Source organism: Neolamprologus brichardi, chromosome 5 (assembly GCF_056152115.1).
Source record: "Neolamprologus brichardi isolate AB-2024 chromosome 5, ASM5615211v1, whole genome shotgun sequence".
NCBI classification, from domain to species: Eukaryota; Metazoa; Chordata; class Actinopteri; order Cichliformes; family Cichlidae; genus Neolamprologus; species Neolamprologus brichardi.
Genome location: NC_142108.1, coordinates 14,981,789 through 15,008,712, shown reverse-complemented (window position 1 = coordinate 15,008,712; position 26,924 = coordinate 14,981,789). Strand labels below are relative to the sequence as shown.

At 39.3% G+C, this 26,924-nt stretch overlaps 2 protein-coding genes across 2 annotated transcripts in view; both read left to right on the top strand.

The window, feature by feature from the left end:
- Nucleotides 1-18,077, top strand: part of LOC102794484 (guanine nucleotide-binding protein G(i) subunit alpha-2-like) — a 59,540-nt gene extending 41,463 nt beyond the window's left edge. Inside the window, exons 2-9 of the mRNA XM_006806690.3 lie at nt 2,859-2,901; nt 8,306-8,447; nt 10,453-10,613; nt 13,184-13,312; nt 15,578-15,707; nt 15,880-16,033; nt 16,860-17,070; nt 17,172-18,077. Coding sequence (XP_006806753.1) covers nt 2,859-2,901; nt 8,306-8,447; nt 10,453-10,613; nt 13,184-13,312; nt 15,578-15,707; nt 15,880-16,033; nt 16,860-17,050 — 950 coding nt within the window. The 3' untranslated portion in view covers nt 17,051-17,070; nt 17,172-18,077. The remainder of the gene's footprint in view (nt 1-2,858; nt 2,902-8,305; nt 8,448-10,452; nt 10,614-13,183; nt 13,313-15,577; nt 15,708-15,879; nt 16,034-16,859; nt 17,071-17,171) is intronic.
- Nucleotides 18,078-23,101: 5,024 nt separating this feature from the next.
- Nucleotides 23,102-25,743, top strand: LOC102794195 (PAK4-inhibitor inka2-like). The gene is made up of 3 exons (XM_006806689.3): nt 23,102-23,242; nt 23,369-23,402; nt 24,653-25,743. Exons 2-3 carry the CDS (start codon nt 23,385-23,387, stop codon nt 25,631-25,633), a joined length of 999 nt encoding a protein of 332 aa, XP_006806752.2. The 5' UTR covers nt 23,102-23,242; nt 23,369-23,384; the 3' UTR covers nt 25,634-25,743.
- The last annotated feature ends 1,181 nt before the right edge of the window (nt 25,744-26,924 follow it).

Sequence of the window (26,924 nt, the reverse complement as noted above, 5' to 3'; positions counted from 1 at the left end):
TTTAGCTTCACAGGTCAAACTCCAAAGTGCTTGTTTACTACTTTCAGAAGAATCTGTGTGCAGGTGTGGTAAGAGAAAGGCTAGCTATCTCAGCTCTGGTCAGTCAGATTTATAAACTCTGTGTTTTTTCCCAAGATGGCTCTGTTATTGCTATATAGTTATATTAACTACTACTAACCACTACTGCTGCAGCTTATACAACATAAATAAAACAAGAAAAGTCTATGACAGCAAATATGATTTATTCAAGGTTAAGTATTTGATCTGAATTCTGAGAACAATAATCGATTAAAATGTTGTGAACACCCCACATTTTTATTTACTCTACCTGCATCATTGTTATTTGAAATAGGGAATCAGTTTGTAATTTTTACTTTACACTCAAAGAGCCAGGGACAGTCCATCTTTCTTCCATTTCTTCATAATGTGCCGCAGAGACTGTGTTGCCTCATGAATACTCCATCATGGTGTGAATTGCAGGTTGCCTCATAACCATGAGGATAACGTAAATTTGAGAATGTCACAATATCCTGCTGAACAGCAGCACGATTTCACCTTTTGTCCAGTCAGACATTGCTGTGGTTTTTGGTCATATATTTAATCATAGTACACACCGCACACAAAGCGACTTTAGTTCATCTACAGTGGGGCAAAAAAGTATTTAGTCAGCCACCGATTGTGCAAGTTCCCCCACTTAAAATGATGACAGAAGTCAGTAATTTGCACCAGAGGTACACTTCAACTGTGAGAGACAGAATGTGAAAAAAAAATCCATGAATTCACATGGTAGGATTTGTAAAGAATTTATTTGTAAATCAGGGTGGAAAATAAGTATTTGGTCACCTCAAACAAGGAAAATCCCTGGCTCTCACAGACCTGTAACATCTTCTGTAAGAAGCTTTTCTGTCCCCCACTCGTTACCTGTATGAATGGCACCTGTTTGACCTCATCATCTGTATAAAAGACACCTGTCCACAGCCTCAACCAGTCAGACTCCAAACTCCGCCATGGCCAAGACCAAAGAGCTTTCGAAGGACACCAGAAAAAGAATTGTAGACCTGCACCAGACTGGGAAGAGTGAATCTACAATAGGCAAGCAGCTTGGTGTGAAAAAATCAACTGTGGAAGCAATCATCAGAAAATGGAAGACATACAAGACCACTGATAATCTCCCTCGATCTGGGGCTCCACGCAAGATCTCATCCCGTGGGGTCAAAATGATCATGAGAACGGTGAGCAAAGATCCCAGAACCACACGGGGGGACCTGGTGAATGACCTGCAGAGAGCTGGGACCAAAGTAACAAAGGTCACCATCAGTAACACACTACAACGGCAGGGAATCAAATCCCGCAGTGCCAGACGTGTTCCGCTGCTGAAGCCAGTGCATGTCCAGGCCCGTCTGAAGTTTGCCAGAGAGCACATGGATGATACAGCAGAGGATTGGGAGAATGTCATGTGGTCAGATGAAACCAAAGTAGAACTTTTTGGTATAAACTCAACTCGTCGTGTTTGGAGGAAGAAGAATACTGAGTTGCATCCCAAGAACACCATACCTACTGTGAAGCATGGGGGTGGAAACATCATGCTTTGGGGCTGTTTTTCTGCCAAGGGGACAGGACGACTGATCCGTGTTAAGGACAGAATGAATGGGGCCAAGTATCGTGAGAGTTTGAGCCAAAACCTCCTTCCATCAGTGAGAACTTTGAAGATGAAACGAGGCTGGGTCTTCCAACATGACAATGATCCAAAACACACCGCCCGGGCAACAAAGGAGTGGCTCCGTAAGAAGCATTTGAAAGTCCTGGAGTGGCCTAGCCAGTCTCCAGACCTCAACCCCATAGAAAATCTGTGGCGGGAGTTGAAAGTCCGTGTTGCTCGGCGACAGCCCCAAAACATCACTGCTCTTGAGAAGATCTGCATGGAGGAATGGGCCAAAATACCAGCTACTGTGTGTGCAAACCTGGTAAAGACCTATAGTAAACGTTTGACCTCTGTTATTGCCAACAAAGGTTATGTTACAAAGTATTGAGTTGTATTTTTGTTATTGACCAAATACTTATTTTCCACCCTGATTTACGAATAAATTCTTTACAAATCCTACCATGTGAATTCATGGATTTTTTTTTTCACATTCTGTCTCTCACCGTTGAAGTGTACCTCTGGTGCAAATTACTGACCTCTGTCATCATTTTAAGTGGGGGAACTTGCACAATCGGTGGCTGACTAAATACTTTTTTGCCCCACTGTAAATCTTTGGATGTTTGTGTAAGCTGTTTTTATTGAAAGGCGAACTGCATGTGATCTATTAGTGTCTTCACTTGTATACCATGGAGTAGTAGGAGCTGACAGCTGTCTGTGCAAAGTATCTTGGCCCATTCCTACCCTGGGGCTTGATTGTGCGTGCTGCATGCTGCGTAGCAGTGTATTTTGAGGGTCATCCCATAAAGACTTTACTCCAGGCGAGTACGAGCAGAGAGTGCACTGACAGGCACCCCTGGGTGTACGTCTGCGTGTAGTGTTAGATTCCTTGTGGCAGATGAGCTCTCTCTGGTCGCCTCAGGCTGTTAGAATAAACATAGTAGAGAATAAGAAAAGCCTATATCCTGTCAGTGCAAGACATTTCCATTAAAATGTTAACTACGATAAAAGTCGTTTCTTGAGAGTGGCTGTGACGTGTCTGCTGTGAAATTAACAGATCCCTGCATTGCCTTTTGAATTCAGACTGTAGAACTGACTTATAGCTGCAGGGGATAAGACGAGGGTCCAGATGTGAGCCAGCCTTACTGGCTGCCTGTTTACATTTCTCAGCTAACAGGAGCATATTTTTAACCTCTGCCTGTTTTTGTTCTTTCTGCAGGTGCTGGGGAGTCAGGGAAGAGCACCATTGTGAAGCAGATGAAGTGAGTGACTGCTCATTGTTTTGCTTTTCCTCCCATCATGAATGCCAATTCAGTATATGTTTTAAGCATAAGTGATTCTATAAGGAATGTATAAATGTGCCATTGGTGTTGTTTAACTATTCATTTTAAGTACATCTTGAGCCACCTGTTTTTCTTTTGTTTTGTGCGAACAAATTAGTGAGAGAGCTATAATCTTGGAAAAAAAAAAACATCACATATTTCTTTTATGCATTTTAAAAATGGAGCCTTTAATAGTGGCTTAAGGCTCCATTATTAAAAGATAAATAAGACAAATTGTTGCTTTGTGCCACTATGAAACAGTAATATTTGGTGTGTGTGGTTCAATAACAATAAAAGTACATTTAAAGCAGAAATTATAAGGAACTGTATACTGTAGCTAATATACACAGAATATTTATATATTTATCACAAGTGTTAATTTTATTTGTCAAAAGTGATGATTTTTTATTCTGCAGGCCAGATGGTTGCTTCATAACCTGAAACTGTCATCTGATAAGGATACAAGGATTTTTTTTAGAGGTTTGGTAGAAATATTTACAACAGATGTGGTAATTTTATGAGAAGCTAGTCATACAAGCACTAATATGGTTTCTCTTGTGTATTTATAGGCTTTGATTACTCTGTACTCATAAATGAAACTGATTCTCACTCTCATCAGTCTTTGAAACCCTCTTTACTCGCTCTTACGCTGATATCGAACATTTATTTCCGGTGCACGAAAGCATAAAATGCGCATCAGGTCATACACATTGTGTAGATTTTCTTCGCTTGCTGCAGCTTACTAAGCACTCATGTAGTTCTTGAAAACCTGCTCACAGGCACATTAATTGTTGCTGTGGGTTGGTTTTTTTTGTTGTTTTTTTCAATGCATCATTAGCATTAATCCCAGAGTAACTAAAAAAAAGAGAGAAAGAGATTCAACATTTTTGTCTTCCTTTGTCAGAGTACAAAATAAATTTAATATTTGGTGTGTGGAATTTTTCCATTACTAATAATGATGAAAAGGAGAATTTTTGTTGTAAAAAAGGTGTGAGACTCCCAGGGGGCCTGCAGCATTACTGAGGGGGTTTCTTTTAATCTAGTTTTGAAAATAAAATATAAGTACTATAAATAAATTCTACTGGTAGACATCCAGGTTGGGACAACTTAAGCTTGCCAAAAAATTTGACATTTCCAGGAAATGACAAAATGAGTGGATTACAGTTTTTTGAGTTCTCTAAAAAAATTCCCTCCGGTCCACAGTGCATACAGGCCCATTATACCCGCCGGTGTCGCCCTCACAGAAGTTGGGGCAGCCCAAAAGTGACACCACATCCGCTGGTGAAAGTCAGAGAAAAAAACTTAAGAACAAAAAACAATAAAATTGTTCAAAGAATATTGTAGCAAGTACCCATGCCCTCAGTGCCGCTACAGATGGGGACGAGGCTGTGGGGATGTCACTCTTTTGTACATGACACCACAGACCAATACGACAACCATTATAGGCGCTGAAACCAGCAGTCATAAAATGGTTAAATGAGAAAAAAATCAACAAGATTGATATAGTTAAGAAAAACTAAACTAAATACTAAAACTAGATGTGACAAAACATTTTAGTTAACAGAAATAAAAATAAAAACTGGTCTTTTGAAAAGAATTAAACTGAAAGTATTTTGTGAACTTGGGAAGTTAACTGATATAAAATAAACACAATGATGCTGTCTGATGAGGCACTGAGGAGTGTGTGTGTGTGTGTGGAGTGAGTCCTGTAAAACGTGTTGATTTTTCCCAAATCTAGCCTTTGACACATGCCCTCCGTACAGTAATAAAAGAAAACAAAGTAATAGTTAAAAAGACTGAAGCTAACACTTTAACTAATAAAAACTAAATTTAAACTAAGTATTAAAATAATTTAGTTTTTATTTTAATAAAAACTAAATCAAAATAAGAAAATTCACTCACTCTTCTAATACTCTTGGTGTTTATAAATTTTCCAGAAGTCAAACATGTTGTTGCATTTTGATGGATGATGTGCGAGTACTTTCTGTGTTGACATATAAATAAAATCTTGAGGTTTTGCAGACATGTGACCGGTAAACATGTGACCGGTAAACATGTGACCGGTAACCATGTGACGTCAACTTGTCTGTAATTTTGGATGTGTGACAATTCGATGACTAAGCTCCCAGTCATATGCCCTAGAGAATGGTCAACCATCACCACTCATAAGGGAAAACTGAGTATTCCCTGATTGACTCTCAACCAGTCTTCTGACTGCCACTGGTTTTTAGGGAAAAATGTGTATTTCCCAATCAGCTGAGGGGAAAAAAGACCTTGTGATTGCTTTGGTCACTAATACAGTCCCAATCAAAAGTTTTAAGACCAATTAATTAATGGCAAAAAAATCATATTTTGCTTGGTTGGATCTTACCAAGGTTCAAATCAGACCTTCAACATGCAACAAGAAGAAATGGCAGTGACCTCCCAGATCCAGCTGAGTCAGCAGTAGGAAAAATCTGCTTTTCACAGGAACTTGGTAACAGCAATAAAAGAATACGTAGTTTATTCCAAGAAGATATGGTCTCTCTCCCATATATAATATCTTACTGGAACTGATATGTTCCAGATATCAACTGGAAGACAGTCTGGATGATCCCCCATAAATATTTGATTGTAAATAAGGTGAAGGAAGTTTCATTTAAAATTCTACATAAATGTTATCCAGCCAGTCACTACATGGTAAAATTTAAAAGAGACATAAATACTAATTGTACTTTCTGTGGGGATCACCCAGAAACCGTGACATCTTTTTTGGTACTGTTCTTCTACACAGAGATGCTGGAAGGAATTTAGCAGGTTTGTTATTGTCCATATTTTAAGGGAGTTTTCATTATGATGGGAAATGTTTTATTCTTTTTCTTTAAGTTCCCCAAGAAGAATGATAAATGTTTTTTTTTTTATAATAAATTTGTTAATACTTTTAGCTAAAAAAAATTTATCCATAAATGTAAGTTTACTAAAAAAAACACCATATTTCTGTCATTTTCTTAAGGATGTGGAATTGTACATACAATCAATATCAGACTCCACCAACAAAAAGGCTCTCAAAACAATATATATATGTGAATTTTTGCGTGTATTCATATAATTATTACTTTTTTCTTTTTACCCCTGGTTTTGTGTTCATGTTCTTTTTTTCTGTATACTTCATCTGTTTGTATGTTGTAAACTCATTATTTGTTAAATAAAGTTCTTTAAAGAAAAAAAGAAAGAAAAAAGAAAAGAAATGGCAGTGAGACAAAACCTTTTCTTTTTTTTTGAGCGTGCAATTTATTGGAAACAACACTTAAACCGAAACAGACTGCTTTACAGCTGATCAAACGTTTAGGACTACACCTCCAAAAAAAACCTGTAACACCAGTCGTCACCACACAGACGAGGGCCCTAAGTCATGAGGGATGCTCTCTGCAACATTTGGACATAGCCAGCGGGGTTTTGACGCCTCTGCACCTCCTGAAGCTCCATTGTTCCACCGAAGGAAAAAGCAGCCCCTTATGACGCCCCTTCCACTGTGGCGCCTAGAAAACATCTCAGGTGGGATCTGTTTGTCATGCCAGTAACGTTGGAAACCATCAAGACCATCAAGGTGAAATTTTTTTCTCATCAAAGAATAAAACTTTCTTCCACCTTTCAATGTCCCATGTTTGGTGCTCTCTTGCAAGGTCCAAACGGTCAGTTCTGTGGCTTTTAAGGAGACGAGGTCTTTGAAGATGTTTTTGTTTTTGAAGCCCTTCAGTCTCAGATGCCGTCTGATGCAGTCGGCACCAGTAAGGGTCAAGGATTTGACAGACACCCAATTGGATCCTCCAGCTCAGTGCTGGTGAAATTGTTTTGGGTTTTCCCCTTGAGATTTTTATTCCATAACCCTCAAATTCCAAATGACTGTCTTACTACGTCCCACCTCAACAGCGATGGCGCGTTGCAAGAGACCCTGCTTATGCATTTCAACAACCCGACCACGTTCAAAAGAGAGCAGTTTTTTGCCTTCGCCATCAGAATATCATGACAGTGTGACTACCTGACAGAAAATGACAATGAATCCACAGATTTGGTCTTTTAAAGGCATGTGGTCCTAAACGTTGATCAGCTGTAAAACAGGGTTGTTTTCAATAAATTACACGCACAAAAAATGTTTTGTCCCACTCCCATTTCTTCTTGTTGCATGTTGAAGCTCTACTTGGAACCTTGTTAAGATCCAAACATGCAAAATATGATTTTTTTTGTGTGTGTGCCATTTTTCAAGTGGTCTTAAACTTTTGATCCAGACTGTATGTTTGTGGACTTGGTGGAAGTGATGAGCTCGTCTAGAAACAGCTGTAGTGAATATGAAAAGTATGACGCAAAGTTGACATAGAGATCGATTGCCTTCAAAAAAACATAGTTGTTGCAGAACAGCTTTTGCTTTAAAGACAAAGGTTGAACTACTGATCAGTTGGCAAGTATTTGTAGACAAACATGGAAACACTACAGGCAACCAAAGCAGTCAGTAGGAGGTTTTTGGTGTAGGACCTTCTTTGCAACTAATTTCACATAGCAAGAGCCAGAAAAGTTCAGGAATCACTTCCAACCAGCCAGGAATACATTTTTCCTTAGCAACTGGCAGTTGCTTCATGTCCAATATGGCGGAAAACTCCCAAGCATTGTGCGCCTTACATCACATGAGAAACCTCATCGGTTTGAGTTTGAACAGTTTTGTGCCAAATATCAAGTTCCTGATTGTTCTTAGTTGTAAAGACTTTAATGGCAAGTTTATTTTTGCCTTACAAGACTGTCACTTGTAAGGACGTAATTCTCTAAAATCATTTAGTGTGAGAGGAAGCCACCCATGCGCTTTCAGTAATTTTGGCTGTGCCTCACATTGCTTCACAGTGGGCTCTCTTGCATTTTAATGAGGTCCTATTCAGCACATCACACAACCACTGAACATCCTGGCTGAGGCAGGCTGGGGAAGATAGTTCTGTTTGGTTTCCAGCCCAGAGGCGTCTGTCTTTTCAAACAAATGCTTTTTTCCCTCTCTACAGTTGTATCTGTACAACTCAAAAAGCAAGTAAATATTTGCTCTAGTCTCTTGTAACTGAATGATATCAAACACCTGGACGTTCCCAGTAGCTCAGACCAGCAGCATCACATGTGTGTTTTTGTTATTGTTTTTTTAAATTAATCTCATGAAATATACATTTCTATTGTTTTAACGGGTTCTTTTTTTAGGTGTCTGCTACAGTACTTTTCATTATTTTATAGCAGCATTCAGCTTTGTGAATAATTGCTAGGTTTAGTTTTTTAACATAAATTATGTATGGGTTGTTGCTTTATCTGAATCACCATCCTTCCCTCTTTTCTCCAGGATTATTCACGAGGATGGATACTCAGAAGATGAGTGTAGGCAGTACAGAGCGGTCGTCTACAGCAACACAATCCAGTCCATTATGGCTATCATCAAAGCCATGGCCAACCTCAAGGTTGACTATGAGGAGTCTGCCAGAGCGGTATGTCTTTAAAATACAGAACGAGATATGAGTGAAATGATATTAGTGATGCAAAAATGTTAAGATTTTGCAGCTCTTTTCATAAATCACTGGAAACTTCTGAGCTTTAGACTTTTAAACTTTGCTCAGTGCACCTGTTGTAATATAATTAATGTTAAATATACATTAAAATGCAGACAAAGGGTCGAAGTGCTCCAATGCTCCCACGTAATTTTAACGTTGCCATTCAAGGTTATACTAAACCTGCAGGATAGTATAGTGCAGTTAAGCTTTAGTGATATCATCTTGACTAATCGCTACCAAAATTTTCCTCTCTGCCTTCTTCATAACCCTTCATATCTTGCCCTGAGGATTTAAGGATTTGAGGCAGCAGAAATTATGCAGATCAAGAATTTCTCTTTAAGTGCTGTGTGATCTATTCTATTCATAAATGAACACTGGGCAGCAGATATTGAAGATGGAAGCCTGCAGTGTCAGAGTACCACCCATAAAAAGATCACAGAAATAAAGTCAGTCTTTACTCAAGAGAACATGAAACAAAATCATTTGTTCTACTGAGCTATAATTTCTCATGTGATTTTTGCCTCATATTCCACCCCATCTTAGATTCATGCAGGCTGTGAAACATTGATTGTTTTGTAACTTGAATAATCCTTGATTTGGAGTTTCAAAACACATTTGATACATTTTCCAAATTTCACCCTCCTGGGTGACCTTTATTTCAGTGTAGCTGTATAAACGTGTGTGTGCGTGCGTGCGCCAGCCAATCCTGACACAACTGCCTGTTGTGTGTCAGGATTGGCTCTGCCAAGGTAGTAAGCGTTGCATGACGGGTTCTGCCGGACAGAGTATTAAAAAGTAATTTAAGTTAAGCATACCGCCATTGTGGTGAGCTGCAAAGAGCTTTTTAGTATCCTGTGTCTTTCAATCATTTTGGTCAAGAAGAAACAAGCTGCTTTACTCTACACTTGTTGTGTACATGCGTCTTCATTGTTTACCAAATAAGTGTGAATGCAAGGTACTGATATAGGATCAGTTACGGCACTTTCAGACATATACTCCTTTTATCAATCAGATTAATCTTAGTCACACTGAAGCATTCACAAGATTTAGAGTGCACAGAACTCTTTTGTATGTCTGTGTGTTGCTGAGCTCACTAAAAACATACCTGTTTTGAATCATCACTGAGGGATTTGAGTTTTCGTAATCCAGAATATTGTTTACCTCCCGTAAACTTGACTGCGAGGGGTAAGGGTGAGCAGCAGGACACTGACACAGAGGACAGAGAGAGAGGGAAAATTCAAGTATACACGTACTTTTACCATCATTTTGTGGGTATGCCTGGATGAAGCCGTGAGAATCATTAACCCGAGCCTGTTGATTGACTTGTTTGAAGGTCGTACAGTTACAGGAAATTCAAGTTACGTAATGTGGAAAGAAAAAGAAGTTGTCCGGTTATGAAACCAGAAGTGTGTAGGGGTTGTAGTTTGTGCTATTTCTAATTGATGCCGATCAAGATATCAGTCTTTAAAACGCAAAATTACCATAAGCACACACAGAATACGTGGAATAACAGCAGGTTTGTTTGTTTTTTCTGTGGCAGTGGCATATAACCAGTTACCAAATTTAATAACTGATTTTAATCAGAATATCACTAACCCAGGGAATCTTGGCTGTGCGCTTCAATAAACACAAGTTTCAGTTTTCTTAATTGGTTTAAAAAATAATTCTGTGGTTCAGTAATTGATGCTTTTACTGTAATAATATTTTTTCTGATTTAACTAATGAAGTTAGTATCTTATGTTTCGTAATTATAAAATGTATTTTGAGCCAGGATTATTTTTCCATGCAAACTACAAATGCAATGGAAGCTATGTGAAAGCAAAGTCCTGCAGTGTTAGACTTATCAGTCTGTTCCTTCATGAAGAAAAATAAGAATAAATGCATTTTTATATATTGATGTGTATGTTTTGTTTTGGGGTTTTTGGGGGTTTTTTTGCCTTAGGATGATGCTCGCCAACTTTTTGCGCTGTCAGGAGCGGCAGAAGAGCAGGGCACCCTGCCAGAGGACCTGTCCAACATCATCCAACGACTGTGGGCTGATGGCGGTGTCCAGAGCTGCTTCACACGGGCCCGAGAGTACCAGCTAAACGACTCTGCAGCCTAGTAAGTGCCTTAATAACCTGGGAGTGGAAAGAACAAGAAGACATTTGTGGGCGTATCTGGCACTGTAAGGCGTTTAAAAAAAACAAACATGTTTAATTAATTTATGAAACCATTCCTTAATCCAGATTCAGAGCTAAAGTTTAAAACTACTGCTATAAGTAGGTTAATCCCCAATATCCAAACCTTTTGTTATTTTTGTTCTACTTGTATTTTTTTATTTATTTATTTAATTTACTTTCCATTTGTTTTGCTTTTTTAGTTTGGCCTTTCTTGTTATTAGATTCCTCTTTGTTATGTTTAATATTGTCTTATATTTCTCTACTTCATCACATCAAACACTGACAAAGCTTGCGCAGGGAACAGTAATGGTAATTAATATTGAAGACAGTGTTTAATTTTATCAGTGGCTTTGCCTTATACGGACAACAGAGTCGAGCTCAGTCTCTCTGCAGGTCTTAATTAGCTCAATGACCCTTATCAGTTAAGTGCCCCATTTGTTGGCTGCATCGCTCTAATCTACTGGTGTAATAATGGGAAGAGAATGAGGTAAATGCGAGACGCTACCGGTGAGAGGTGGTTATCACGTCCACGTCGGGGGAGTCTTGGGGAATAGAGAGCATTGTTAACCACTATATCCCTACAAGCTTCAGCAGCAATTAACAGCACTGCTTTCTGTTTAAATAGAAACCCTTCGATAATGACACTTTGATCGATGACACCTCCAGATTGTGCTGTGAGGTTTCAGTGTAGTGCTAAGTGCTTCCAGGTGATATTTAGCATCCAGGGAGAATAATATTGTTCTGTGTTTGTGTTGGCCTGTATAATCATAACATCTCAGTCTCGTGTTCATCGCCCTTGTTAAAGCTGAGGGGACCCTGAAACATGTTGCTAACACGGCCTCACATTTAGCACCTCTGGGAGTGGACACTACAGTGTTTCATCATTGCTTTTATAGAGAGCAGAGTGAGTAGGTTGAGGACCAAATGAGTCTGGCACAAGACCATAATCCATATCTGAGCACCTGCTGAGAGGGAGAGAAAGAAAAGGAGGAGATAAAAGAGAAAGAAAATGGCACAGCGCACATTAACCGAGGCCTCTCTTCTTCCACACCCTGGATCTTCTCTTCTTCTTCTTCTTGTTCTTCTTTTCTTCTTCTTTTCTTCTTTATTTTTTTTTAAAAAGAGGCTTTACCCCTAAGGTTATTACTTTCTCTCATCCACGTCTATATACATAAGCTGGGTCAGTATTGGTCTATCACACATATTTTACTCTGAGTAAAAGATGCTTGACGTATTTTAGAAGTTTTGTCAGTACACAGTCTTCTCAGCAGAACAGCTCCAGTTTCATTATTTACAATATTCTGAACTGTTAATATCAGCTTCAAGAATCAAGTAACCGTGGTTGTCAATAAACTGTTTTTTCTTTGTGTTGTAATTGTTATGAGTGCAGCAATATTTCTAGTCTGCCACTCTACACTCTACTGTAGCCTTGTGACAGGTGTCTTAAACTACTGTGTAATAAATGTGACAATATAAAGCCACTAACCTTCCAAAGAACAACTGCAGTTAAGAACCAAATTCTATGAATATACAGGATTTATAAACACAATGATCAAACCAAACACTCTTAAATCTGATGTATGAACTCCAAAAGCAGCCTAAACCACTCTCTGGGCTGAGTGGGATTATGATTACACTGTCAGGCATGCTGAATGAGTAGTGGTATGAAAGCTCAAATATTTACACTTGGGTTGTGGTGTTGTTGGAGATTAAATTAAGTTCCAACACTTGCACAGTAACTCTTTTTTTATGCAGCTGAATACTGCATTAAAAGATGGACAGATTGTTCGCCCTGTAGCTCTTTCTGTGTAGTTTATGAGATAAGATGAGATAAACAAAAGACACTGTCCCTTTGTGCTAGTGTCTGTTTAAAGACTAAGATCTCAGTGTCTCAGCAGAATTTTGTATTTGAGCTGCTGATCATACAGCATTATTTGATGATTGCTGAATGTTTGATGAGAAGAAACTTGAGCTTTTACTAACCGCAGGTTGCGACATTTGCGGCATTTTAAAGCAAGCTTCAAATATTATTTGTAAAACTTTTCAGTTGGTTTAGAGCAATTTTGTGTATGTTACATTTAAGATGCTATTAATTGATCCCTATAGTGAAATTAATTGTCTGCAATTAAAATTCAAGTTAGGAAAAGCCCATTATGTCCATCTTAAGTATTCGTGACTGGGTTTTTTTTTGTTTTGTTTTTAAATTCAATTGGGTAGATAGAAACTGTAAAGGACAAGCAGTCTTGTGGCGTTCTCTGACAGGATGTCAACGCATGTAATACGATCATAAATTCGTCTGTGTTTAGACAGCAATGTGCTGCCGGTGCTGTTACTGCCAGCATGAGACATGTCTCACGTCTGTCTCCAGGAACAGATGGGGCTTTGAACCAGAAAGAACATTCTCTCACATCTTACCTCAACAAAGTATCTCAAGATAAAACACCCTTTGTTAGGTTAGAGGAGGATGCTCCAAGGTTGATAAATAGTAATGTGTTTGTATCCTTCCATCAGCTACCTTAATGACCTGGAGAGGATAGCCAAGCCAGACTACATCCCCACACAGCAAGATGTGCTGCGGACTCGAGTCAAGACCACAGGCATTGTGGAAACACATTTCACCTTCAAGGACCTGCACTTCAAGTAAGACTTCTTTTACTGTTTTTCTCGGCTCTTTAAGCTAATTTTATGAAACAAAATTCGAAATTTAAAAAAGATACATTAGGCTGTAACCTGTAACTTTTTTTGCTCCCCCCCACCCAACTGTTTAAACATCAAAAGTGAATAATTGTTTAAGCATGCTAACTAAAAGACATGAATTTGATGAGTCAGGAATTTAACATTTATCTAATAATACAGTTAATCGTAGAGCATGAGACACATCACCTTTACATTTTACCCCCCAGCTATAAACAGATGATGGGGTTTGTCGTCAAACCGCTGGGCAGGCGGGCAGGTGGATATGCAAGTTTGTAAATGTGATAACTCAAAAAATGAGGCTTGAAATTGATACCTTGGGTGCAGCTGCTAAAGGTCGGACGAGTTCAAATCCTGGTGACCTTGACCTCGAGGTCAAGTTTTAAGACAATCTTGTAAATGCAGGATTTTTAAATTGATACCATAGGTGTGTGTGTATTAGTAGGCTGAGGGGTAGTGCTGCATTTTTGTGATTGCGCTGAGCATTCTTATTTACATATTGATAACATTCAATTGTGAATGTAAACAAAAAATGACTGAACAAAAGCACTGAAGTCTAATCTGATCTTCCAGGCTTTATAATGTCACTTTAAGCTCTATTTAATATGCACATAAAAACGCCTTTCTTAGAAAATGATGGTTTACTGCTTTGACTACAAGTTGTCATCAAAAGGTTCTGTGTAGAGGTCCATAATGTGCATGTCACACTGAAAATCTTGTGTTCCCGAGGACCATTTTCAGCGGCTATTTAATTATTTAGCTTTTTCAGTTGTTATAATGCAAATAAAGTAACTGTGAATGATTCCTCACTGATAAAGGCTTAAGTCAAGTAAGTCAGGTTGTGACTCTATATACATGACCTCAAAGAGTTTGGGCTCCACCACTTCTAGTAACTTTTTGAATATTGCCAAAGCAGCCAAGAAAGTGTGTTTATGGGCTTATGAATCATGCTTTTATATTTGCACTGTAACTGTTGTGGCTTCTTTGCAGCACACAATGTTTCTTCTTTACTGAAAGTCATAAAATTCTCAGAAAGGAAAACATTTATTTATTTTCCAGTTCATTTGAACAATTGAGGCCATTATTATTAGTATTATTTTAACCTTTAACAGCTCATGCCATCCATTACTGTAATGCCACATTTCTACTTACGATTCATAGGGTAAAAAAAAAAAGAGGGGAAAACCTTCAGTGATGAGCAGAAAGATCAATATCAGTGATTGCGAGTAAACTGTGGGAACGTGTGGGATTTGAGTGACTGAATAGTTGCCATTGCAGGATTATACACATCAGTGAGAGAATTGCAGGAATGCAAACTGTTGCTGTTTTGGAAATTTGAACACTGATTTCTAGCCATGCTTCTCAGAAATGTTTTTGTTTGTGATTATTGCTAGTGGTGTTACCCCCATTGCTATAACCACACACAACCACATTATACTTCATATCTGATGCGCACAGTACTCAAACAACAGGGGAAAGTATTTGTAAAATATTCAACACCTCTTCACTCAGACTTTACTGAAAATAAGCGTGTCAGTGTGTGGCTCCCATGTGGAAGGCATCACACTCGTGCCTCGATATATAAAGTAATCCTTTGTAAAGGAAATTAACCAAATCCATGCAGACGTGTTTACCTAATCCAGTCTCTTTTGTGCTGGGGTGTATGATATATATGACCTATGGGAGCAGTGCTGTGGATGAGCACACTGGTGGTGTAAACAGTGTAAAGTGTGTCACTGTTCTAAAGATCCCTGCTTCAGTCGGCACAAAGCTGGCTGTTTTGGGAGAGCCAAAGTGCTGCTGTAGCGAATCAAATTCTGCTCAGCAGGAAGAATACTGTCATAATATGAGTATTGCTTTAAGATGTCACAAACGGTCAACTATATCTTCTGAGAAGCTGAAAAGAAGGAATATTGAGTCTGGCACAGTCGAGATGAGCATCCTCACTAGTGCATCCAAGTCCTCTCCATCTTCATGAATAAATTATACATAATCTTAGTGAGAAACCTTCCGCACCATGCGTCATCCTTAAGTCTTCTTGTTACCGGTGCAGCTGCACTGTGCTGAAATGCCTTCAGGAGGCAGGGAAATACAGAGGCCTGAAGAGAGGTAGAAGTGGGAAACTAGGTCGAGAGACCTAAAAATGTTTCCTTCATTGCTGAGTCCCATCCACCTCATAGGAATATGTTTACACTGCGTTTGTTTGTACAGGATGTTTGATGTTGGAGGCCAGCGGTCAGAAAGGAAGAAGTGGATCCACTGCTTTGAGGGAGTCACAGCCATCATCTTCTGTGTAGCCATGAGTGCTTATGATCTGGTCCTAGCTGAGGATGAGGAGATGGTGAGTAAACACTTAGAAAACAGTTGCTGAACTTCACATTGGAGTCCAGTCCCACGAAAATGAAAAGAACTGGAAGGAGGGCCGAGGTTTCAGTGAACTCATTTCCTTTGTGTGGTCTCGTAGTGTTCTCTAATAATCTGTTTATCTCTGCATTTGTGCCCGGCCCACCCAGAACCGGATGCATGAAAGCATGAAGCTCTTTGACTCAATCTGCAACAACAAGTGGTTCACAGAGACGTCCATCATCCTGTTCCTCAACAAGAAGGACCTGTTTCAGGAGAAGATTGCTCACAGCCCTTTGACCATCTGCTTCCCTGAGTACACTGGTATGTATGACTGCCTCAGTACAAACACAATCATAAACACATTTGTCATTGTGTTTATTCTTTACAGCAAGCCCAGTGATAACGTTGCAACTGTGTAGAATGATAAACATAAAAAACCTGTTTTGAGACTTGCACTTGTTTTCACTTGCCAAGCCATATTTTTCATGAAATTATGAAACAAAATCTAGCCCCAGTTTGTATTTCTTGTGCATTATCAGTCCATTCATGTGTCAGAAATGAGCAACTTTTTAGAAAACAAAATCTGAAGGTGTTTTCAGAACACTTTCCCAAAATCTTCTTTAAAACTTCTGGATGCAAATTATACTCCCCTCCTCCCTACTTGCTTTCCACTAAGCCAGAAATGAGCGTACTGTTTTTGCACAAGAAAGGCACACCCATTTTTAATGAAAATATGAAATTTAAAAAATTCACGTTGGTACAGTGTAAGCAAATGCACTCCATGTGTCCTTCCTGCTGCGTGCTCTAATCAGGAAAATCCTTCACTTGAGAACTCTTTAGAAGCAGGCAGTAACCTCTCGTCTGCTACATGTGAGAAAGGAAAAGTGCAAACAACATTCCCCGGGGTTCTTAAGTAAAACGGGGGCTTCTTTGACTTAAATGTAACAGACTGCCCATTCATAAAGGTGCAAGTTGCAACTAGGTGCACAATTACAATGCAGGATAAGGAAATAATAATACTTGATTTGGAGGAATTGCTGGAAATGAGTCGATTTGGATGAGTGCCAAGTGAAACTGTCTCTGCCTATCAGCAAAAAGATTTGACTTCTTTTCCACACTGATTAAGCTCTCCTGAAACTTTTCTCAGGCCCCAACACGTACGAGGAGGCCCAGACTTACATCCAGACCAAATTTGAGGATCTGAACAAGAAGAAGGACACCAAGGAAATCTACACCCACTTCACCTGCGCCACTGACACCAAGAACGTGCAGTTTGTGTTTGATGCCGTCACCGATGTCATCATCAAGAACAACCTGAAGGACTGTGGCCTTTTCTGAAAATCAGTCTGAGAGTCGAGGTGAGTCAAAAGAAGAAAGGACTTGAAGTCACTAAGAGCCATGTGGATTCATAAACCAAAATGACTGAGATATTTTTGTTTGTTTTCTGTGTTTCTATTAGGATTACTTGAACCGCTCTGACCATAGCGATGGGGGATTATACACGGATCATGAATGACTGCACTGGCCAACCACGATTTATGCTTTGATCTGCTTTTTAAAAAGACACCTAAGAGACTGAAAACCCGACGAGCCTTGCAGATTTTCAACAATTGCTGATCCAGTTGCTCGTGTTATTAACTCTTTGGGCTATGACCACAAAAATCAACATCTATTTTATTTTTTTTCTTTATTTTCAATTACTAGAGGAGGGAAATGTTTTCTTTTGCATATATATATATATGCATTCATTTTACTTTTAGAAATTCCAATGTGCAAATTATTAACCTTTTAATCACACGATGCTTATTTTTTAAGAGCTGAAGCACAGGCATGGACATAAAATATGATTCATAAAAAAAGTGCTTTTGTTATAATGTTTACATCAGTTCATCATTCATAGCAAAAAGTATATATTCTGCATGACTCAACTTGGCAAATATTAGCTCTGTAATCCACACAAAGTATGTAACATTCCAACAAAAACAAAAAAAATAGGAAAAAAAATTAAAAAGCTAAAAAATAAAAAATGGCTTCACCTGCTGGGGGGAAATTGTGGCTCAATTCTAAACAATATTTAAAGTATGTGTGTACCTAACATTCTTTCACTTTTATAGTATCATTTCCATGTCTGTTGCAGTATATTTGTGCCTTGACTTCTGTTTACAACCATTTCTTAGAAATGCTTTCAGAACTGTTTGACCTACTGTGCTCTGCTGCCTAGAATCTCTGAGTAGTATTGTGATTGTTAATGAGAGACAAAAATCTAATTCCGTAAAGAGGTTAGTGTTTTTGGTAAATAATAAAATGCTTTAAAAATTCCTTTATGATTTAATTTAAATAAAAGTAGACATCACCAGACTTGGTATATTGGGGTTTCCTGTCTGTTGTGTTACATTAATATTGCTGCCAGTTCATGTTTCAGGTGATAACTGAATAAAATGTTCACTGAGAGCTTTGATACTATATTTTTTGTACAGATGATTCAAACAGGGGGATGATGGTTTTACACCAGTAAAATAACCGAAGGGTTGTTTTTAATATCATGGCTAAGCAGGTTTTGATTAGATGGTTTCAGCCACGGAGGAAGAACTAAACTCCAGTAATACATATCTTTGTGTTCATCAATGTCAATTGGACATGGTAAAAGCAAAGAATGCTCCTGGCATTAAATTCTCCACAGATGACTGACTTTAGCATTAGAGCAGCTGATCAAAAGCTGGCAAATGTAGTGAACTGTAACACAGCTACAGTACTGTGCAAAAGTCTTGAACCACCCCCCTTTATTTTGCTTCCAAGGTGACTGACTTGTAATATTTTTTTTAGGTGCGCTTGATTAAATAGTTCTCTGGGCTTTGGGGCTTTCTGGAGGTCTTTCAAAGTTTTCATTTGCACATTTGGCTGTTTTTTTGTTTTTTGTTTTTTCATTCCAGTCTTTGTCACTGACTAATTTTCAGAGGATTTTTTTTAACACTGACCAATGAATTATTCAAGCAGTAAATTCAAGGTATCAACCAGTGTTGTGTCTACACAGCCAGTGGTGTTGGGGATCTTGTCAAAATTGTGACGCTATTATGAACAGAAGAAAATGCCATCAGATTTTAACCCGCTGTGCAATATCATCTGGAAAGTGTCGTACTGGGATTGGCTTCTTTTTTCAGCATGACAGTGATCCCAGATCTGGTAAAAGATTACCTGGTTAGAAAATATGTGTAACTATTGGTTATGGATTGGCCTCCTCAGAGCCCGGACCTCAATTGCTCTGAACCAGTGTGTGCTCGTCTTGACAAAGAACAGAACAAAAGCAGCCAACATCTAAAAAATAGCTTTGAATGTCCTTCAAGTAGCCTGCAAAACTTTTCCTGAAGACTACTTACAGAAATTGCAAGAAAGCTTGACTTAGAGACCTCAGGCTGTGTTGAAAAATAAACCAAAGAATGTTTTTTTTAAGCTTGTTGGAAGATGAACTGATGTACTGTATTTATAGGTTTCCAATCGCGAACATCGCTGCACCCATTTCCCAAACAAAATACAAAGAAACGAGGGCTTACAGTACTTTTGCACAGTAATGTGTACAACAGTCAGTGTTGGTAAACATGCATATCTGTTTGGCATAAGCTACTCCTTATATTAGACCAAAAAAGACTAAAGGAGTGCTGCATTAGCCCTTTAAAACCTGAACCATGAAATGATTGCCAGAAAGCCAGGAGTTTATGGAACCGTCTGACAAATTTGTTTAAAAAATGAAGTACATTTTATTGCCATGAGTTTTCATTTTTTATCATATTTGCTACATCTGCCTTAAAAAAAAAGCTGAAAAATTTATTGTTCTATTAATTTAGATTTTTCAGGGGGAAAATCTCTCTGATGTCGTAGAAGTCTCAAAAACAAAAATCTGCGTGTCTCAAATATACAACACTAGGCATTCACAGGTTAAACACAAGTGTTAAAAACTGTTTTGCTTATGCTTGATGTTTCTTTTCATTTACAGGAGGAAGACTTCTTACTTTGAAAGTAAGAGACCTGCTATATGCAGCTTTTTATTGCTTCAATAATGTCTTCTGTTTGATGCAAGAGGAATGCACGAATTTTAAAAACACCGAGACTGCCATCTGGTGGACACATGCATATAGAGATAATAGCTGATCAACAAATATTTACAGACTATTCAACTTTCTTGGTCAGTCTCTAACAAAACTATCACCACCAAAAGCATTTAACACTGGCAGGAAACAGAAAATGTCTTGTTTTCTTTTTCCTGCAGCTGTTCTTGCTATATAGCATATATAGTACATTTAGATTGTAGCTTCTACAGGGGAAACTATAGAAGTAGATGAGACTGTTTTGGAGAAAAGGTTTACATTGTACTTTGCAGGTCTAGAGAAATATGTTGCGTCTTAAAAACCACACAGTCAGATGCATCTGCTATTTATTGAAAACTGACTGCATAAACACTTCACCACTCAGATTTTTTGATTAGCAAATGGCAGCGGCAACGTTCAGTTTACCTGCACATGAAAATGTCTGGGATATTGTTATCGATGAGCATGATAAGGTGGGAATAGAAAACAGCAAAAAGTTCACATTAGCTTGTGGCATACTAATAATACAGTCTTAACAAAGCTGTGACTTCCTCCTGAAATGATCCTTCAGGAGGAAGTTGTGACAAAGCTTTAGACTTTTTATGGCCTATAAAGCACAGCTATAATAATACTGACATTCATAATGCTATATTGCATATTTGCATTGCTGTAGGTTTAGTAAAGGAATTTATCATTGACAGGGTTGTTAATGTAAAAATGCTTGTTAGCTGCATGCAGAAAAATCAGCATGACCCTTTGATACTCTTCAAGCCAGTTTCCCTTGCAAAGTATTTTCTCCAGAGGGCGCTCCAGTTCTGTGAATGAAGGCAGGGTGAAGTCTCAGGCACACAGTAGGTCCTTTAATGAACAGGTATGATGTCAAAGTCTCTGTGGAGTCACCAGTTATTTCAGTTTTATTTTAAGTGCTCATCTGTTGCAAATGCTCATACGCTAATGTTGGATTGCTCCCCAACTGTCTGGATGAATCCGTCATTCAGATTTGCATAGACATCTATTCATGAAATGTAAACAGCAGGTGAGGTGTTAAAAACGACTGATCGTTTCATTTACATTTTGAACCTTTTGTTGTCACTCTGATCCAATGATTTACAACCAGCCAGCAGCAGGAAGAGAGCTTTCATTCCTCTTCGGGAATTATAAAGAACCACAAAATAACTGTGAACTTGTGGGCTGAACATTTATGATGGAAACAATGGCTGGGAAATTATTTAAACACGCACACACACACACACACACGCACATCACCAAATCTTGACTGATCTTGCCATCTTAGAGTTTTATGTTTTCTGGCTCTCTGCTTTTCCATGTCACACACAATAAGAGTGTATATGAATCATCCTCACCCCATAAAGACTGACAAAAGCTAACTTAACAGTGCATATTAGGCCCGTATAAGAATAAAATGAATCATTTTGTGCCCAGAAGTGAAACAAGAAGTTCCTCTTAGCCTTTTTTTAAAGAATAAAACTACACATTTCCTAAAGCTTGAAAAGAATAACTGTGTATTGTGTGTTTGCGATGTTTTATATATGACTTTAGGCCATTTTAGCAGATGTTTTGATTATTTTTTTATATAGCTTTCTGTTTTAATCTGCTAAGATCAACATCTGGTTAAATTAAGTGTCCCCCTGATCTTTGAACAACAACTTTAAGCACTTGAATGTAGCTCCGGTTTAAAATAAAAGAATTTGGAAAGCCTCCGGCAGGACCTAAAAGTGAATTAAAAGTTTATATTTTGTGCCCTGACTCAGTTACTCGAGCAGCTTCCATAATGAACATAAATCCTAAAACATTTGTGATTTGAAATGACAGGAGAAAACTGAACATTGACTATAATGAAGATAATAAGCAGTTCATCTCTGGTCTGATTGGGGATAGTCAGATTTGCTTAAGTATCAGCTTGTACAATAAGTCAGTCCATTAGGTACTTAGGAGAGCAGCATTGCTCAGAAGAAAGGTAATAATAACAGTTCCATTTAAAGCACAGTGTAGTTAATTACTTAATTCATCCTGTAAAGTGTATGGGATGGGTGGTGGACACAGAAGGACTCTTAAGGGGAACCACTGATAATGGGAGTCTTTTTTTTATTTTGGGGGGGAACAAATAATTCCCATTGCTAAAAGCCTGGCGTTCTTTAAAACCTACAGGTTGCACTCAGATAGTAGCCTATAAAATGAACCATTTATAGTCGTGTGAGGATTAGATTGTCAGGACAATTCACTTTTTTCTGGATGGCAGATTCAGAGCCACACACGCACACAAACACAGGTAGATAGATTCATGCACAAAGCCATGTTTTCGTAGAAATCTAACTCTGGAACAGGTAAACTGGCTCCGCTATTCTGCGGCTTGCTGTGAGCACTAATCTGCACATGAACAGTGGGCCATCAGGATCATTCTCCAAAGACCAACAACTCAATGCATGCCTTAGCCCATTGGATTTGCATACACATTATTTTGAATGGAAGGTGGGGTGCCAAATGACTGTTGTGGTGGTGGCATGCAGTTACATTTACACTCGGGCACTTACTTTGCTTCTGAATAAATGGATGAGAGTGCAATGAGCCACCAATTGAACAAGCACCACAAAAATTAGAAGTAACCTGAAAAAGAGCGCTAAGGGGTTAAAACACTCATGTGGGAAAGAAAAAAGGGGCTAGGAAAGGAAACACAATGAAAAGTGTTTCATTACGTATAAATGCATCACAGGGGATATGAAGCAGTCAGTCAGTCGCAGTCAAAAAGAAAGAAAGTTTTTTTTTTTTTAACCATCTGATAAGTTAGGGGTTTGCTCTGACCAAAAAAAAAAAACCCCAGAAGCTTCTTAAAACTTCTACTATTTGCCGTTTTGTTTAATTTGTTTTTCTGAAGCCAGAAAACGATTTTATGATCGCCTTTTCAACAAAATAAGTGAATTAAAATGAAATAAAAGCTGAATTGTAATTATTATTTCTGGGAGCGATAGAAAGAAAGACTTTTCCTATCTCTCATAATCTCATAACATCATTTATAAATGCTACAGGCCCACTAAAGCAATCTCTAGGTCTGGGTTAAATCTTCCCAGGTCTTTGCGTTCAAACATTACACGACAACGGTGTTTTGTGATGAAGGGTATGTTTTAAAAAAATCTGAATTGAGTTGTGGGGGTGCTATTCTACAGAAGTATCTTTTTTTTCTCTCCTGCTGTTTTGCAAATGAGCTCTGCGGGCATCCTGCGCCCTGATTGGCTCATTCAGACACGAGTGGTTGTAACTGGCTGCAGAGCGCGGAGCTGTAAAAGGAGGCCAAGGGGGCTGAAATTTTCACTCAGCATATCAAGCGACTGGAGCCGAAAGGTTCTGACTCCTTACTGGGGACACTAAATCCCGCGACTGCTTTGATCGAATCGGGACAATTTTCTCTTAATGGGACGAAGCTGTCACGTTCAAGGTAAGCGCTGTGTAGCCTAAACTCTTGTTATTATATACTTTCACGAAGTGTTATTTATTAGTTATGAGGGGTTTCATGTCTGTGGGGCGCTGCATTAAATCCACTCCATCATTTTCTTTCTTGCAGATATTAAGTTTTACAGATGAAAGGAAAAGAGATGGTAAGTTTGCTTTATATTAATTTTATTATAAAAGTGTAAACCCCAAAACCATTCTAGTATATTCTGAATAGACTAGTAGAGTCAGTCTTTCCACGCGTGGAACATGTTAAATCGTGGGTTTTGCACACAGCATTGGTTTGCCCTAACAATGATAAGAGTTCATTCTGTCCTCACATAAAAACAAGGTGAAGTTTAACTGTTTACCAGACATTCACTGTTTTCATTAACTGGGACGTCGCTTGATTTGCGTGATAGAACATGTCCGATACTTCATATACGTGCTGATAATCCTCCTGTGCACGTTCCTTACTTCCTTACGTTTTGTGCAGCAGCTTGCAGAGTTATGATAAAAAGCAAAATGGGGGCAGAAGGTCTTGCAACAGGGTCAAATTCTGCAGTAGACTAGGAGATGAGGGATCATAGAGGTTCAGAGGTTACTGTATTGACAAGAATCCTGCAATTACCTTGCAGTTGTGGTGGCTGGTGTTGGACTGTGTCAGGTCTCCTCCTGTACTGCTTATCCTTTCATAGGATTATGAATTAAAGTGGGTTTAAAGTGGGTTTTTTTTAAAAAAAATGAGACCCCACTTTTCCTTTTTTGCTACTCCATCACCTCTACTCTTAAACTCTACTCACTATCACATGATCTCTTGTTTAAGTTTGAGTGAGACACCACTGTTCACTGGCTGATTCTGACCAATCCGCTCCTTGAGTCAGAGAGGAAGCAGGAATATTACCCTGGTAAAATTTATATGCAGGCATGTTGCACCCTTAAAGAGACAGGACCCCTGTAGCTAAGCCAAAATCAACTTTTTGTGTGCAGATCGCTTCACTTTGGGCAGGACGTCTCTGTCTCTCTGGAATAACATTTGTCTGGGTTGTCAGTTGAATCATTTCTGAGTCAATGAAATTAGGGCGTTCACTCTAGTTGTTGGTGTGGTTCAGTGAATTAACGGACAAACATATAGCCTTTGTTTTTGAAATTGGCTTCTTGAAGAACTGCACTCTTTGAACAGCAGGTCAGCTGACCTTAAAGATTACAATAGGAAAAGATGTGCTTTCATAGGCTGAAATGTACTCCAAGCAAGTTTGAACATGTCCCAAAAATAGTTCCTGTTCCTACCTTTACCCAGCACTCCATTTAAAAAGGACTAATGATTACCAGTCATCATCTTTTGTTAGCTTTATTCATGCTCCATATCATATGACTTATTGCCAACTTCTTAACACTCTTTGTCTTTTCTTTGCAGCTTTGCCTAAGTGACTCCGGTGACTGCCTACGGGAGCAGATGCAGTATATGATGAGGTCACTGCAAGATTTAAAACAACCTTGGAAAAGCTGCCCTGCAGCCAGGCGCCCCCTTGCTCCCATCAGCGCTCAACTCCCAGCCTTAGTCCAACACTCGGCACTGGCACGCGCTTGTCAGCAGCGAGCTTTGCAACGGGAGCAACGCGCACGCCTGCGGATGTCTGATGCCAGCACAGCCAGTACCTACGACTCTGCCTGCTGCCTGGCGAGTCCTCTGGAAGAGGATGAGGACGACTCCAGCAGCCGGTTTGGGTTCAGGCTGAGCACGGCCTCTCCCAGCAGTCACAAGAGTCTGGAGTTTGATTCAGGCTACTCCGAGGCCTCGTGGCAGGATGATGGAGTATATCTGAGGAGGACCAGGAATGTGCGGGTGTCATCTTCAGCCTGCACGCGCACACAAAGATTACCAAGCGGACGTATTCGCCCCAAATCCACCTCCGACGTTTGTCTGGAGACATGGACATCATTTGAGGCCAGTGACCCAGAGGACTGGACAAACTCTTTATTGACCAGAGGGCGCAACCGCCAACCTCTGGTTTTAGGTGACAACAGCTTTGCAGATCTCATACAGAACTGGATGGACTTGCCAGAATGTCCAGAGCCTACCAACCTGAAGCCAACTTCAAGGCCTAGGCTGGGAAAAGCCTTCTTCGTCAATATGAGGAGGAAACTAGTTGGACTGTCTAAGAGTGTGGAGGACAAAGTGAGGATGAGATCCACTGAATCTCAGATTAACAGAACTGACAATGCTGCAAAACGTCTGTCCTGTCCGGTTGTGGCAGCACAGTCCAAAGCTCCGTTTTTCCACCAGTCGCACGCGTGCATTAATGAGCTTGATGCGGACTTCTACCGCTTTGCAGCTCTCATGAAGTCAGGCAGCCGGCAGCCTATAATCTGCAAAAATATTATCAGCTACATCTGACATCCATTTTCGTGTGGAGCCATGTACAGACTGAACAATCCTCAGAGTCACTTTATTTTTATATGACTGTTTCCCATTTTTAATATGTTGAAAATAAAGAAGTTATAAAAACCCAAACTCTACTTGCTCTTATGTATACCTTTCATTGGTTATTTTAAATTCCCAGAGACATTTGGAACACATTCTGCCATCATTATTTCAGTTTCCTTACACTGATAATAAATCTCCACAGTCCGGTCGGTTAAAGGACACTTTAAGCGTCCTCTCCTATAAAGCAAATGAATGTGGTTTCATTTATTTTCATTAGAAATGGGCACATGAGATGGTGGTTGTAGATGGGTATAATAAATAAAAGATAAATTGATAGCGTGTAGGAAGCGCAGACCTATAGTCATTCCAGTACTTTGTTAGATACCATGGGACTCATGTTCTAACTCAACAAAAAGTTGAATCCATTAGAGAGGCTTTAACCAGGACAACAAAGCTATTTACAGGCCAGAATCAGAGGCTGTATCAGCAGAGTGCTGTGTTCCCGATGAGGTAATTCCCCATGTGTCTGCAGTAAAAGGTGAGAGGAGGCGAAGCAGCTGGCTGCAGATGGTGCACACATTTATTCTCTTTGCTTTATGAAGAACGTCTCGCTAATAGCTCCCTGCCTCATTTAACCTGGGCTCTGCTCTTATTGTGGTCCAGCCTTACAGGTGGTACCAACTCATCCACACACTTTACTTAATGGTATACTTAATCTTGTGCTCACCAAGCAAAGGGAGAAAAATGCTGAGTGGCATATGCACCAAGATAAGCTAACAATCACTTCACCTTTGCCTTTACAAATTCACTTTGCTCATCAATTCAGAGGAGAAACTACACCAGACCATATAAAGATAAAGAATTTCCCCCCAATGGGATTTCCCATGCTCTCTGCTGCAGCCAGACTCACCAATCATGTCTGATATCAAGGACAGGGGAGGAGAGGAGAGAAAGATGGTTCTAACTGGGCGCTGTTTGTCTTGGCCTGTTTATCAAGGTCTCCTGATGGAATGTCACTGAGGGCTTACTGCTGAGCACTCACTGGGGATAAAATGAGCTCTTATCATGAAGCAGTTACAATATTCACATGATAGTTTCTAAAAGGCAGCTAAACAGAGCGTCTTTGTGAAGAGAATCTCAGCAAATCGTCTGGGTGTGCTCTTTTTCTCTGGTTCTTTCTTGAGCTCATTACATTTAAGGCGCATGTTAGTTTCCAGTGGGAATGAGAGAAAAGGACACAGGAAACAATGAATGCAACACA